General features: G+C 39.3%; 1 protein-coding gene across 10 annotated transcripts in view; it reads left to right on the forward strand.

The window, feature by feature from the left end:
• GREB1L (GREB1 like retinoic acid receptor coactivator) overlaps positions 1–14,529 on the forward strand; it is a 136,821-nt gene that overhangs the window by 75,265 nt on the left and 47,027 nt on the right. For 4 of the 10 annotated variants that reach the window (XM_057397575.1, XM_057397578.1, XM_057397576.1 and 1 more), the window contains 5 exons: positions 602–773; positions 1,030–1,227; positions 9,227–9,403; positions 12,095–12,271; positions 14,152–14,289. In XM_057397575.1, the coding sequence (XP_057253558.1) occupies positions 605–773; positions 1,030–1,227; positions 9,227–9,403; positions 12,095–12,271; positions 14,152–14,289 (859 nt within the window). In that variant the 5' untranslated portion in view covers positions 602–604. The remainder of the gene's footprint in view (positions 1–601; positions 774–1,029; positions 1,228–9,226; positions 9,404–12,094; positions 12,272–14,151; positions 14,290–14,529) is intronic. The other 6 variants (XM_057397580.1, XM_057397581.1, XM_057397582.1 and 3 more) reach the window with 4 other exon arrangements.

Here is a 14,529-nt window from a genome sequence, read left to right on the forward strand (position 1 = left end):
TTACTTAAGTCTTTTATTGTAAGAATATGATTAGATCATCTGAATTCTATGGATCAGAATACACGTGATTCATAGTGTTACTCTGAAGACAAAATGTGAAGACCTTGGAAAAACAGAGAACTGATCTTGGATGTCTCTATGTATTGTTTCTCTGCAAATGATGGCATACTAACAAGTAAAATCATGTAAATACACTGTTAGAAAACTAACAGTGAAGCTGAACTTGATGTTTTTAATTTTCTGTGATACTCACCCTTCTGTAACTAACTGAAAATCCTAGAAAATATAATAATAATGGTTTTATCTATTCTCCATTAAATTCTACACCAGGCAGGTTCCTGAGGCCGTTGAGAGGCTGTGTACGCAGTGTGTTGGAAATGTGCTAAAAGCTGTTACTGAAATGAGAAGGTGCAGTATACCAGACTGAGTGAGAAATGTGAACATGTAGTACTAGTTAGAGGTGTTATTTTCACAGCATACTTTCTTAATAACTTCGTTTCACTGTCATAATGGATGTTAATAAGACCTCACTCTTCATTTGTAAATGGTCTGCACAGGCATTTTCTCATCCCCTTATCAGCGATTTTATTTGTGTTTCTAGATCATGGGGAATTCATATGCAGGGCAACTAAAATCTGCCCGTTTTGAAGAAGCTCTTCATAACTCTATAGAAGCTTCTTTGAGATGTAGCAGCGTGGTCCCACGGCCAATCTTCTCACAGCTGTACCTGGATCCTGACCAGCCTCCTTTTTTGCCGGAAGGTAACCATGAAAGTATGCCACATTTCAGTTGTTTTTCAGTGTGAGAAAAGGGTGGGATGCATTTCATTTATAATAATAATAATGATAATAATAATTATAATAATAATAGTACCCCCTCCCAAACTGGACAGCTGTTCATTGTGTTACACAAAATCTGAATCTTAGGCTTCACTAAGGAGAAAGCATGGCATGCTGGTTGTTTTTGTAAAGGAGATAGATGCAAATGCTGTTCAAGTGAAAAGCTGGTTTTCTTTTTGATTCTTCTCAGATGTGAAGCCAAAGGTAGAAGAGCTGGATAAAGAGTTAGTACATCGCTATTCACAAAATGGAAACCTGGACTTTTCTACCAACCAAACTGTTAATGAAATGGAAGATGAAGAGGAGGATGAAGACATGTCAGATTCAAGTAGTCCACCAATCCCATATTCACAAAAACCTGCCCCAGAAGGGTCTTGCACTACTGATGGTTGGTATCCATTTTTTTTGTTTACTGTGTGATCTTTACAATTAATTCTCAGGAATTTTCTCCAGGTTGGACGAGGCCTTGGGTGATATGATTTAGTGTAAGGTGTCCCTGCCCACAGCAGGGGGGTTGGAACTAGATGGTCTTAAGGTCCTTTCCAACCCTAACTATTCTATGATTCTATAATTCTAATGCCCACTCTCTACAGTTAGAAACTCTTGAACTAGGAAGTCTGGAAATACAGTTTATAGTCAAGGTCTTAAATCTGAGAAAATACTGATTAAGAGGACTTGTTTTAGCACATAAAATGTAATGTATTATTTGAAGGCAGTGTCTAAGATTGGCTGTGGCACTTCATTAGTTTCTGAAAGCCTCTTATTTTCTGTGGTTTACTGTCCTCAAAGAAGTTATGTAAGTCAGCACCAGTACAGCTGATTCTCAGTCTATCCCTAAATTGTTCTCAGAAACATTGGCAAAGGTAGATTTAGTTGCTTCCATGGGCAGAATGAAGACTTTGAAGAGAGAAAATGGAAAGGAGACTTGGTGTTGCTTCTGCTGCCAAGGGGATAAGAGGAATGGTAGTGGAAGCTTTGTTTTGTCTTCCCCATCTTTTTGTTGGCCATTGTTTGTTTACCCTGAGATTTCCTGACTGCTGGTCAAGATGAGCAAAATTATTGACAGTACTGTTTTAGTTTGGTTTTAAATGTATCAAAGAAAAGGTCAGATCATTATGCTCATACTTATTTGGACCATGTAAACTCTATGTAATTTGTTCATCTTATCCCATAATTGTTCTATTCTGCAGGTGGAACATCCTTAAAGAAGGAAGATCTATTCATATCAGATCTGCTCTCTTAAAAACACCCTCCACCCCACAAACACTTGAAAACAATCAACCCTTCTCGCCAGGTCCAAAAGCCCTTCTTGACATTTTATTAAATGCCTTCTGGAAATGTGAGCTTCCCTGAGCAGGGTTCATAAGAAGTTACGATTTATAGAATGGTTTTGTAGGAGTGATAGAAGTAAGCATTAGTCACTGGTAATTCTTTGACATCTTGGAGTGTACTTAGTGGCAAATGTTGACTTTTTTGCCTTTACCCCTTCCTTGCAGCTTACATGGGCATGTTTACTCTTTGTAACAATGTACTGCCAGTTCCCTGTAACACAAAGAATATAAAGCCTGGATTATGGGAAGCTGGGGAATATTGTTGGGAGAATTTGTTTTTCACACAGAAGTGTGTTTGCTGTCCTTTGGAAGCTAGTAAATTGGTAGGAGGAGAGAAGGAGAAAGTATAACATTAGGTTTTCCTAGGAAGGTATTCTCTATTGAGGACAAGTATCAGTAAATCCTGTATCAAGCTACTGTGGAGCACAGGAGCAGTTCTGATCACTTCTGTTAAAGAAATGTAAAATAAATTGAGCAGGATGCAGAGAACCAACAGGATGGTAAGAGGAAGAAGTTCTATCTAATGAGGCTCTTTGCCTACCAGGACAAAAGCTGAGATGGACTATGCCTTTCAAATGTATAAAGGCTGAAAGAAAATAAGGAGGGAGAAATGCTGGTCGTGCCAACAGGGCCCTGCAGAAGTGTAATGGATGCATAAAATCTTTATGAGTGCATTCAGGTTAAAGCTTTAGTGTTCTTTAATTGCTGGTGTCACAGTTCTGGGCCAGCCTGCCAGTAGCAGGAGTAGGACGGAAACCTTATCTGGCTCCAAGGCCACCATGTATATGATTGTGAAATAGCTTTCTATATGACATCAGGAGATCTTTCTCAGACTCATACACACATTCTAGCGATTCCTGGTTGCACTTGCACGTCCAGACAAAAATATTAGTTGTGAGCTTTCAGATAAACGTCTATTTGCTTGAGAGGTGACCCTCCATCCACATGCAAACCCTTCCATGTTCTCTAGCGTTGTTCTGAAGGAACTGATTTATAAGAAAAGTGGTATTCTCCTTTCCTTTTCCAGATACAAAACGTTTTTTTAAATACTGCTAATGATCTGTTAGGACAGTTTTAAAACACCCAGGTTCCCAAACATTCACGCTGCAGACCTCATCTCAGCAAGACGTTAATCTGATAGTTCATCTTTCATCTTATTAATATGCTCTTCCAGAGATGAACACAGGATTGCTGCCTTTTGTTTTGTTTACATCCCTTTAGTTATTTAATTACAAAGATAAGTAACATTAAGAAAATGTTGAAGATTACTGATAGAGTAACTGAAGTCACTGTGTGTTTGAATACTTCAACCTAAGCACATATTTAATTGCTTATCCAAGAGCAGAATATTGGTACTAGAACCTGCAGTTCATAGCTCCACTTGCTGTAAAACCTGTCTCCCACCTTTTAACAAAGATGGCGTGAAAACTTTTTCCCTTTTAAAATATCTATACTGTTTGCTTTTCCTGAATTCAGGATGTGTGCCATAATCATCATATCATTTTCTGTGGTGACTTGTTCTTTATTCAGATGGCTGAATTGTCAGTCACATGGACGCAGAAAAAGTAGATCTTGATGCCTTTATTCATTGGTGAAAAAAATCAGTGCCTCACAAGTAACAGTTTGTTGGCTGTGTCTTGTCAGCTGGCCATAGTACTAGATCACTTCCCTATTAGCCCATTGGAAAAAGCAACTGCGTTTGCTATTGATCCTTACTATTTGTCATAGGCGATTCATTTATTTTCAGAGGCTTTTCTTTTTTTTTTTCTTTTTTTGCTGCTCAACACGAACTTTTATAACTAACTTAGCACCTTCCATGAAAATAAGGTTTCAAGAAAAATAATTCTTCATTTTCGTACAGGTATCTCAGGTAGGCAACACAATAATCCAAGAAGCAGTTCTGAGCCATTTGCTTGCTGTAGCTTTAAAAATTTGTTTCTAATTTGTGGAATAGGATTTTCTGCAAGTTGTGGGAAACACAATAGTAGCACCTTTCTTTTGTTCGTAAATCCTCAATTTACCTGATGCTTAAAGAATGGCCAAAGTAGTTTCAAAAGCAATTAGGTAATCAGGTACTTAACACCTGATCAGTTACTGTGAAGTTACAATAGCAAGTGACAGTGACCGGTAATTCATATGTAATTCTTGGAAGCTAATTCCTTATGCAAATACCTCATTTACTGCAGTACAACAAGGGCCTGGTACCCCACATTAACACTACTTCTTACTTGCGCGGAAAGGTAAAATATATACAGGTTTCATTTTTAAGAAGATTCCAGCACTTTAGGTGTTAACAGTTCTGGGAATACATTTTCATTTTCAGGGAGACTTGACTGGATTAATTTCAATGCAGTGATGTTGGAGAATGCTTCTCAGAAGCAAAAATTAATGAATTTCCTTGCAAAGAAATGCAGATAATGTCCGTTAAAGCTACTCAGTATTCTTTTTTTGTGTGTGTGTGTGACTGCTCTTGGTATTTGTAAATCTCTAATCACAATGTAAGTGCCTGATCTTTATTTAAAACAAAGCCGAGATCCTGTGGGAAGATGATTATTTTTAATGGAACAGCTCAGCTCTGTGCATTTTCTTTTTATAATTATGTGTTGGTGAACAATTTCGTGAAGAGAACTTGTTTCATTTTAGTGGCTTGAGAGTTTTCTCCTCTTCATAGTTAGAGGTCTATACAAGGTACACAGGTAAATGTGACACTGAAGTGCTATTCTTTTTTCTCAAGAGTTGTATCTGTTAGTGCTGCTTGACAGAGAATTAGGTGCAAGCTCAATTATAAATGAATAGCTATGAAATGTAATGGATTTTGCATGTTCTAAGTCTTAAGCATGGGCAGCACAAGTTCTGCTTGTACAGAGACATCATGTCTTGTCTTTCCTAATGTAGAAATAGTTAACTCTAACATAATATCAATGCAAAGTCTTGCAAAATAGGAAAGAAAGTAAGATTGGACTCTCTGTGTCTCTTGCTACCTGGAAAAAGAAAATGAGAGAAGGGGATGAATCCCTCCTTCCTCTCCCCACAACCAGTTACGTGCTGCCAAATCAGTATTTCTTGGGTGGAACTTTCTCGTTAAGTTCTAAAAAGCAGCAGGAACTTAAAAGTAGAAGAGTGATTTGTAACCCTGAAAGTCAAGGGAAAGAAGGATAATGAAGGGCTCTTGAGTATACCATCTGCATGTCTTTAAGGGAAAATTCAAGAGTTACACCGCTCAGAAGCAGGTTGGCATTCTCTCCATATCTCCTCAGGGAAGGGAGCCCCAGCCGTCCCTGGCCAAGCCCCGCAGCCCTCCTTGCCTCTCTTCTTGCTGCTGTTGACTAAATAAGAGAAAAGCCCCCAGAGGCTCTGCGGGTCTGTCTATGCTGCGCCTTCTTGCTGCTCACCCACTGGGATCCCTTTCTGTTCCGCACTAGGGGAGCCTGAGGAAGCCCTTTAGTACCAGCCCTGTTACTTGTCCCCCTCTCTGAGGAAACGAGGTTTCAGCAGATGCCTGTGAGCTCTACTGCCTGTCTGTTGGGAACCTGGTGGCTGCTTTCTGCTGTTTTTGACAGAGAGATACTGATCCTCAAGGTAGCGAATGTTGGCAAGACCTGTGATTTTCAGGAGCTGGTTGGATGACATCAGAGTCCCCAGACTAATGTCCCCGGGGGTAGAAAAGTAATTATAGCTCTTCTCTAACACAGCCTGAACATTACAGAGGCATGTGCTGGCCAGTATCTGATCCAGAGATGTCGCCAGCCAAAGCAGAGGAGGATGCAAGAAGAGATTGTGGAGGAAGAAGGGGAACATGTAGTGATCTGAGACAATTCAGGGGATAAATCTTAGGTATTATTTCCAGATTAGGCAGGATGTAGCATTTCTATAGTATACTCCTATATATCCTAAATGGCAGGAAATACTAATATTCAGATCAACAGTCTCTCAGGTAAGAGGCTGCTGGTGCCCATGATAATAGACTGAGATACATCAGTATCTGCTAAGGGTACTGATGCATGGGTACTACTAAGATGTTACTGATAATGCTTATAAACTTGTTAAGATGTTATGGTGTTTTTCTTGTACCTCCTGCCCAGGGGACTCATGCAGATTGGTGATTTGCAGCTGCTCCAAGTGTAGCTGAAGTTATTTTGCTTCTAACCTGGATAATATCCAAGTCTTTGCTTTCGTCTCAATGTTGTATGCTCTTTCTGAAAGCAAGTCTGTATCGAAACAAAACTGTTAACGATGTTGACAACAAGAATCCTGCTCTCTTTGGTGTCCTAGTATTGCTGTTGCTAACAGTTATTTCAAAAGCCTCTTACTGGTCACCATTTGTGCTTCTGGGCATTACCTGAAAATTTTTAGGTAGAGACAAGGCTAAAGAGTAATTGTGTGAATGTACAGGTTTAAATCTGTTTTAAGATCTTACAGCACTTGCTGTTTCATAATCCTTGGCTACAGATTTCCTGTTTGCCGGCATTGTCAGTAGTGGGGAATTTTTCTGTTTTAGATCTAGATGTAGAGTGGTATTTTCTAAGCTCGTCAGCTACTCAGGTTTCCCTGAATGCCTAAATATTTAAGGCCACTTTTGAAAATTCTAGATGTGATACCCAAATAGCATGAGCATTTGAATAAGCAAATTCTGTTTTGAATGTAAGGGAGTTTTGTTTCTAGATCTATCTGCAATGTTTCTAAATTACATTAAAAAGTCTAGATAATACTTCACCTGGTACCTAGCCTTCCATTCGGTTAGGGTCAGTGTGTTTCCAAGGAATACACTTTAAAGAGTTTAATATACTAAACTGAAAATGCATCTAATCAGAAAAGAATAAATTTTAATGTGTAACTTTTTATTGGTCAATTATTGTTATAGTCCACTGATTGGTAAATAGAAACTTAAGTCACTTAATTTTAGTTCACTGGCTGGAAGGTGTGTGTGAGGGTCTAATCCAAGCGAGCTTTCAGTTCAAATGAGCTGTTGCTGAAACTGAGCTGACTGAATAACTGAACAAACTATTCATCCAAGAACTGGTGCAGCAGTGTGGGTGTGGGCACAAGACTGAGCCTGTATCAGGCCCTGTTTTCAGCAAGCCGCTGCTTGCCCGGAAGTTCATGCTAGCTGATTCCATGCATTCCACTTTGTGCATGCTCTTTGCCTTGTACAGCTTTGAGATAAAACAAGAAACAACTTTCACCACTTTTGCTGAAGCTTTAAACCATGGGTTTTAGTACAAGGGTGAGGACGCGTATGTTAATAATGGTTGAGGTGGCTCTTGGTTAAGCTGTGATCGTGTTGTATTTCCACCTGCTCAGTCAGTGTCTTTCTCCAGTGGTTTGATTTTTTTTTTTTTTCCTCTTACAATTTCTGTAGCAACTATGGACTACTTGAATAACATTTTAGATTGAGTGTAAGTTATATACATTAATAGCTGAAGTCTTAACGGGTATTACACTAACTTCAAATTTAGTTTGGTATGTTTTTTAACAGAAATGTTGATTAGTGTGATTATGATTTTCTTTACTTTGAAATATTGATTCATGCAGATCCATGCATGTGCTGTCTATGTTATGGTATTTCTGTGGTTGTAGCAAAAGAGAGATGGTCAATGGGTAAATGTAGGATGTCTTTGGATATTCTGAAATGGGGGTGGGGGGCTCAGCTGCTGGGAGATGTATAAGGCCAGACTGTGGCGCACTGATCTTGCAGCTGGAGAAGTGAGAATTGGAGGGGAACACAACATAAGAGTCTGGTTCTTCATAAAACTTGGTAGTGCTTTCATTAACTCTGCCTAAGGGAAGTCATAAAGCCTGATGTGATCGTATCCTTTCCTGTGGAGGAAGCCACATGACTATTGCTTTCTCCCACACCTGTTGTTTCCTTGCTTGAAAGTACAAATTACTCACTGAAAATAACATCGTGGAGCTGTACAAAAAGTATCAGGTGATTTTGATCCCTGTAAGTCCATTGTTGGAGCTAAGGGAAGGGTCTTACAATGTTGTTAATTTACTTAGTCAAAAGAATCAAACTTTGAAGCTGGCTTTGGTTTGAGCAAAAGGTTGGACCAGCTGGACCTCCAGAGGTTCCTTAATTGCTCTAAGCTGTCCCAGCCAGGCCTTTGAAAATCTCCACCATGGATGCTTAGTGCTCACCTTGAGTGCTGAGATCCCAGGTTTGCCACTGCAGTGCCTGGCCGTGCTTTTTTGTGTGTCTCAGCCTGCCACGTACTTGCTGCAGGACATGGAACAGTAACAGCTCACTTCAGTCTCCGGTTTTGCTGACTTCTGCTGCTGGCTTTAGCCCTACATTGACCAATAGCACAAGAACCAAGGTTATGTTCTTATTTTGTGTGCATATGTGTATTTGAATAGGAAAAAACCTAACCAGAGACTCTAAGTCATGCAGTCCATTGAGACTTCAAGAGAGAGTTGGAAACTTACAGAAAACATGATGTACATCTCTAAAACCAGAGAATTAATTTTCTACTTGCTGGAATTCCTAAAATGTATAGACAAGTTAAAAAAGAGATTCTAAAATATTTTTCCTTTAGTAGGCAGTACTAAACTTCAGTCATCAATTTTTATCATTCCTTTGTATTACTTAGTGATGTTTGTGTACAGATGCCAGCCTGTTACAAACAAAAAAGACAAAATTGGTTATCTTGAAAAAACTGTGAACTGAAATTTGGCAAAGAAATAATACTCTTTTGCATGTTTTAAGGTCTGTTTTCTGTTATACAATCACAAGCTTTTTTTCTTGTTTTGAATGCTTGTTGAAAAATTAAGTTTCTGAGCCATTTGATGTCTGGTCTTTATAGACTTACATCTTTCCTCAGCTTGAATGTCTTCAGGATCTCTTTAAAATAATGCTATCTGTTGTGTCTGAAACTCTGAGCTAGTGAATCTGGTGAGATACTATCTCAATTTCCTCTTTCCCATGAAAAGGGCATATTAAACCCCCCAGTTACAACATCAGGTTGTGAAGCCCCATTTACTTCTGTAACTGATAAAAAGAAGAAAATGAAATTAAATCTTCTGAAGATTTATCATTTGTTTGGGTTTGTTTTGTAGGTTTTTGTCAAGCAGGCAAGGATTTACGGTTAGTATCTCTGTGCATGGAGCAAATTGATATCCCAGCAGGCTTCCTGTTAGTAGGAGCCAAATCTCCCAACCTTCCTGAGCACATTCTAGTCTGCGCTGTTGACAAGCGGTTTTTGCCAGATGATCATGGAAAAAATGCACTTTTAGGTAAGATATTTTTTTTTCTTCAAGCCATAATAATTCAGAGAAAAAGGTCAGTTCAGAATTATCTGAAGTCATTTCAGCCAATGACCTTCAGTTAGAAATATGTTGAGAAGAGGCTTGTTTTTATTAAATTTAGATCTGTAGCTGAACCTGCCTTAAAAGCCCATTTTAAAACAAGTCTTTGATTCCACAATTAACTGCAATCAAAGCTTGGTGATTTCTGTGTAGGCAGAAGTCAATTGTAGCCCTGGCAATCTAAATGTGAACTATTCACGTACTCTTTACTGATGCTTACAGCATTTTCATTTAAGAAGAAATCTGCTCATGCTACGACTGAAGATGAGCTATCTATTTTTCTGTGGATTAAGGGACAAACTCTGCCCTTGGCTCCACCAGGAACATTGTTCTCAATAGGAGCTCTGAGGGCAGTTTGCTTCTCAAAATCTAATACTTCTCCAAAATCTAATGTGTGTGTGGGGAAAAAACCCCCACATTTACGTCATAATTGGTTACATTTATGAGCTTTAAAATTTTAATACAAGAATGCTACTTGGTGATTGAAGACAGCCATATGTGCACTTAGGTTTCCTGCTGGCTCACAACTGGTGCATATTTTAACAGGCTAGTAAAAGTGATTTAGTATATTTTGGCTCCTTTAGCCTGTTTTGAATTTGCTGTCTCATTTCTCCCTCCAGTCATCATGCTGCCTAGCATATATTCAGAAAGACCTTTCAACAGGGAAAAAATTACAATAAAACATAAATACCCTGATTTAACCGTACTGCTCAAATTCTGGTCCAGAACAGCAATGTTTAGCATAACTGTTGAAAACACCTAATTTTTGTACTTATGTGCTTTAACATTGTTTCTCCCTTAAATCTATTTAACATGCTACTAAACACTGTAAACCCTTGCACCTAAGGCAGAAATCCCACTGACCTGAGTTAGATAGGAGCTGTGGGGTGACATGCCCTTGCTGGGTACAGTTGGAAATGTGGGCTCATGGGATTATCTGGTCTGTACTGTCATCCTCAGAGGAGTTTCTCCCCCACTGATCAGGTGAGGTGTCAAGAACTGATCAATAAGAACTATCTGATAGACAGACAGATGGTATTTAGTCTGATTAAATGCGGTACTACTGGGCTTTGTTGGTAAGCCTTCTTCCCCCCAGCCCTCAGCTTTGTGTCCATCTACTATTTCTGGTATAGTTTCATAATGAGCCTAGTGACTCACATCTCTGCTCTGACATTGCTCATGTCATATATTTAAATGTCTCTATGTGTGTGACTAGTACCTGTGGGGAGAGAATTGGCTTGGTAGCTCTGTGAGACCCTGATGACTGTTTCCGACAGCTGTGGAAAGGCACCAATAGTTCCTGTGGGTTGCAAGGCAGAAGAGGAGAACAGATTTAGTTCCATGAGAAATAGGGTGAAATAATCTACTTCTTGGAATCCTCAGCAGCATGATGGTAAAAGATGATAATGAGGCACAGTAAGGCTAAAGATAATGGCCTAATTAATAGGAGTTCTGCAGAAAATGCATTGTGTCAAAAGGACTGATTTTTTTTTTTCATAAAACTATAAATTTGGTTGCCAGGTGAGTGTAGGAACCAGTGTTCTCCACAGTGCTTGTCATTGTTGAAAATAATGATAGTCATGAGGATGAAAATTGGTTCCGTTAGAGATCTTGAACTGATCAGTAAATGGGGAAAAAAACCCAAACAACCACAAAATTAAGGCATTTCTACTTGGTATTAATTTGTCCAGCTCTATTATAAATAATTACCCATGTTCCAGAAAGAATATGAAGTATTTCTTCATTAAGGGTTGAAAGCAATTCAGAGACGAGTGGAGTGGCAAGTAAGCCAGAAGAGTTTAATTGTTGAGCATTAGATAGTAGAGGGCTTATTCAAACAACAAGGATTTTAAGGCAGGCCCATTTCAGAACATGCCCTGTGCTTTGTTCTAGGATATGATAGACCACTGCCATCTGTATACAACATTCCCATTAGTATGGTTGTGAATGGCACTGGAAATCAAGAGTGCTTACAATCCTCAGTCTGGATCCTATCTTCCAGACTTCAACTCAACTCTGTTGAAACCATGTTGGAACATTGCAGAAAAGCAGACTTTGTTCCTGAATCTGTTACTTTCATGAGAGGTTGTAGGTCTTTAACAACATTCTGAAGCACTCCTAACTTTTGCCATAAAAATCTTGACATCAAATGATTGCTTTTAAGACTTTAAGAAGCTTGTAAGGTCCAGCTCTCTTGGAAAGTGCTTTGTAAAAATGAGTCTCAGTGAAAATTTATTACACATTAAGGTTCATTTTAGTCACATGAAATTATTACTGTGGATTAGCCACTGTTTCGAGAAAGAGATGCATGCAGCTTGGTGCTCATGGGTTTTTAAATGTAGAAAAATGGAATTATATTTTTTTCTCATGGAAATTTCCTAGTTTGGGATCATAGTTCTCCCCCTGCCAAGTAGTTATTCCTTTATACACCATGTAAAGTAGAAAATTGGTGGTAGGATTTTGGCATAAGTTAATAAGATCTAGAAAGATGGAAAAGTTTCAGAAAAGCTAAGACAAAAATCTGCCTGTGTTTGGCTGCTTCCTGACACACATGTACTGTGATAGTGCAGATCTTACCAGTCATTTAATCCGTGTATATCTTCTGCTTCATTCTTCCAGGATTTTCCGGGAATTGTATAGGCTGTGGAGAAAGAGGATTTCGGTACTTCACAGAGTTTTCTAATCATATCAACCTGAAATTAACCACTCAGCCAAAGAAGCAGAAGCACTTAAAGTACTACCTAGTAAGAAGCTCCCAAGGCGTACTGTCAAAGGGACCCCTTATTTGCTGGAAAGGTAATAAAGATGCCCATTCACTTATGGGATTTTTATTATATTAGTGTGATGTTGAATGAAAAATTAAAAGTTGCTGTTGTAAATGTATGCATCAAAAGGAACTGTAGAAGATGACTTTCATTATTGCACTGATTTCACTGAAGTCTGGATTTTGCCAAAGAGGTCTCAATAGTAACCATGCAATTGTAAATAGTCCTCCTCCATTTCCCCATACTTTCAGTAGAAGCCCTAAGTCTGGCCATCTTAAGATGTGCAGCCATCTTGGTAGAAGAAATAAGGTTGCTCAGTCTACTGATTCTTTTCTGTGCCTGAAGCAAGATGACTCACACCCAGAGCTCCAACATTGGCTTTCCACATTCATCTTAGCTGGTGCAATTCAATATGTCTAATGCCTGAGGACAGCTAGCACACTATAAGATTAAGAAAGCTCAGGCCACTGATCTCAGGGAAAGAGGAGAAATCTTGCATATTATTGCCATTTATAGTGTGTTTTACACTTGGACTTAGCCTCCAGTGGAGCAGCCTGTGCAATATTATGTGCTAAAGAGATTACGTTTGTGACTAAAAGGAAAGGTAGCCATGGGGCCTGTTACTGGTGGATGCAGGCTTTTGGAGCTAGAGCCATGCAAAGACTCAAGGAGGGAATGGTTTACCTACTCACTGTCTACTAAGATGGTGTATATGCAGAAAGGCTGTCTTCCTCAGCTGTGGTCTCACTCAGTAAAGACAGTTTGATCTGGTGCCTGTTGTTCCAGAGAGGAGGGTGCGAGGAAAGGAGAAGCTCCACAGGAGGACTGACACACATCTGAATAGTCGCATCCTTATGTGAATAGCAGCATGACACCAGAAAGAGATGGTTATCACTGAGCTGTATGAGCGATTATAGTATTGTATCAGTTAGTGGTTCAAAGGGATCCTGGCTTCAGTTGCTTTTCTCTGTTACAAGTGTAATTAACTACAGCTTTAGAGTAAATGTGTATTTCAGCAGCATTTTTCACACAAAACTACAGGAAGATTTAATTTGGTAGTGAAGTTCCAGATGCAGAAAAAGGAAACCTTAATGTACTTTTGGAATCCTTTTCCTGAAACCCCACCCTTGTGCTCATGCAGTTGAGGTTGGCCTGGTAAATGCAGTCAGGCGTAACGAGGCAGTTACTGGGGTTACTTTTGGTTATATGCTGATTATAAGTGTTTTGAGGACCCATGAAAGTTTAGGAAGTTGGCCAGAAATTGACCTCATGGGCATTTTTTCGATATGCTCTATCGCCCTACTGCTACCATCCATCTGGTAACCCTCCACCCATTACTTACATTAAAGGTCTAATTAGAAGAAGAGAAATGCTTTTAAACACTCCCTTTTCTTCAAACAAAACCTGATTAGATCTCAGTTTTAAAACTGGATTAATGTGTGATTTTTAAGGTGACTTTCTCCTCCCTTAACTCGGTTTTCATCCAGACAGTCAAAGCGCTGAGATCTCCCCAAAGGTTTTATGGAGGCATACTAAGAATCAGCACAATATCTCCTTTTAAAGGGCAACATATGATGGTTTGTATAAAGGTTGTGCCACAGAAGTCGCTGAGTGTTTCCTGGGATATGTCCAGTATCTTCAGATCTCTTGGAAGCTGCAAACTGAGGGCTCTTGCCATTTTGCAGCATCTGGTCTGTATTTGCCTGGCCCTCTGAGTGGCCCCCAGGGAAGTTTTGTTAATTAGAAGACAAAGTTGACTAAAATGCAAGAGCCATATTTTCACTGAATGCTGCCATTTGCTGCTGTTTGTTGTACGTGCTGTATGTTTTGCTTTTAACATTTTGTCGCCTTTCACAACCGTGTTGCTGAACTTTCTTTCTGGAAGGCAGGCCTTGTTAATATGTACTGTAGCTGCTTCGTTTGCAGAATGTAGAAGCAGGCAATCATCTGCTGTTAGCCACTCTGCTAAACCAAATCCTTCGGTGTCACCGTCCACGACCCCAGAGGGTGGATCAGCTAATGGATACAAATCAGGGTTCACTCAGACAGGTAGGAGCTGAAAGTGCTATAAAGATAACCATTGGGGGTGGTAAGTTACCTCAGGTACTGGTGGTTCAGGGATGTTGCAAATAACTGGGTATTTACCTCAAACCAGGTGCAGATTACAGCAGGGAGGATGCCTTTCAAAATTTGCTTTGTGAAAGATTTAGGACAGAAGTGAAGCTGAAGGTTAGCTTAGTCCTCATAGGAGTAGTTGATTAAAAAGTGTTAAAGGATCTTTTGATTAAT

Source organism: Pezoporus wallicus, unplaced genomic scaffold (assembly GCF_028554395.1).
Source record: "Pezoporus wallicus isolate ANWC-B61680 ecotype Strahan unplaced genomic scaffold, APGP_CSIRO_Pwel_v1 contig_227, whole genome shotgun sequence".
Lineage (NCBI taxonomy): Eukaryota > Metazoa > Chordata > Aves > Psittaciformes > Psittacidae > Pezoporus > Pezoporus wallicus.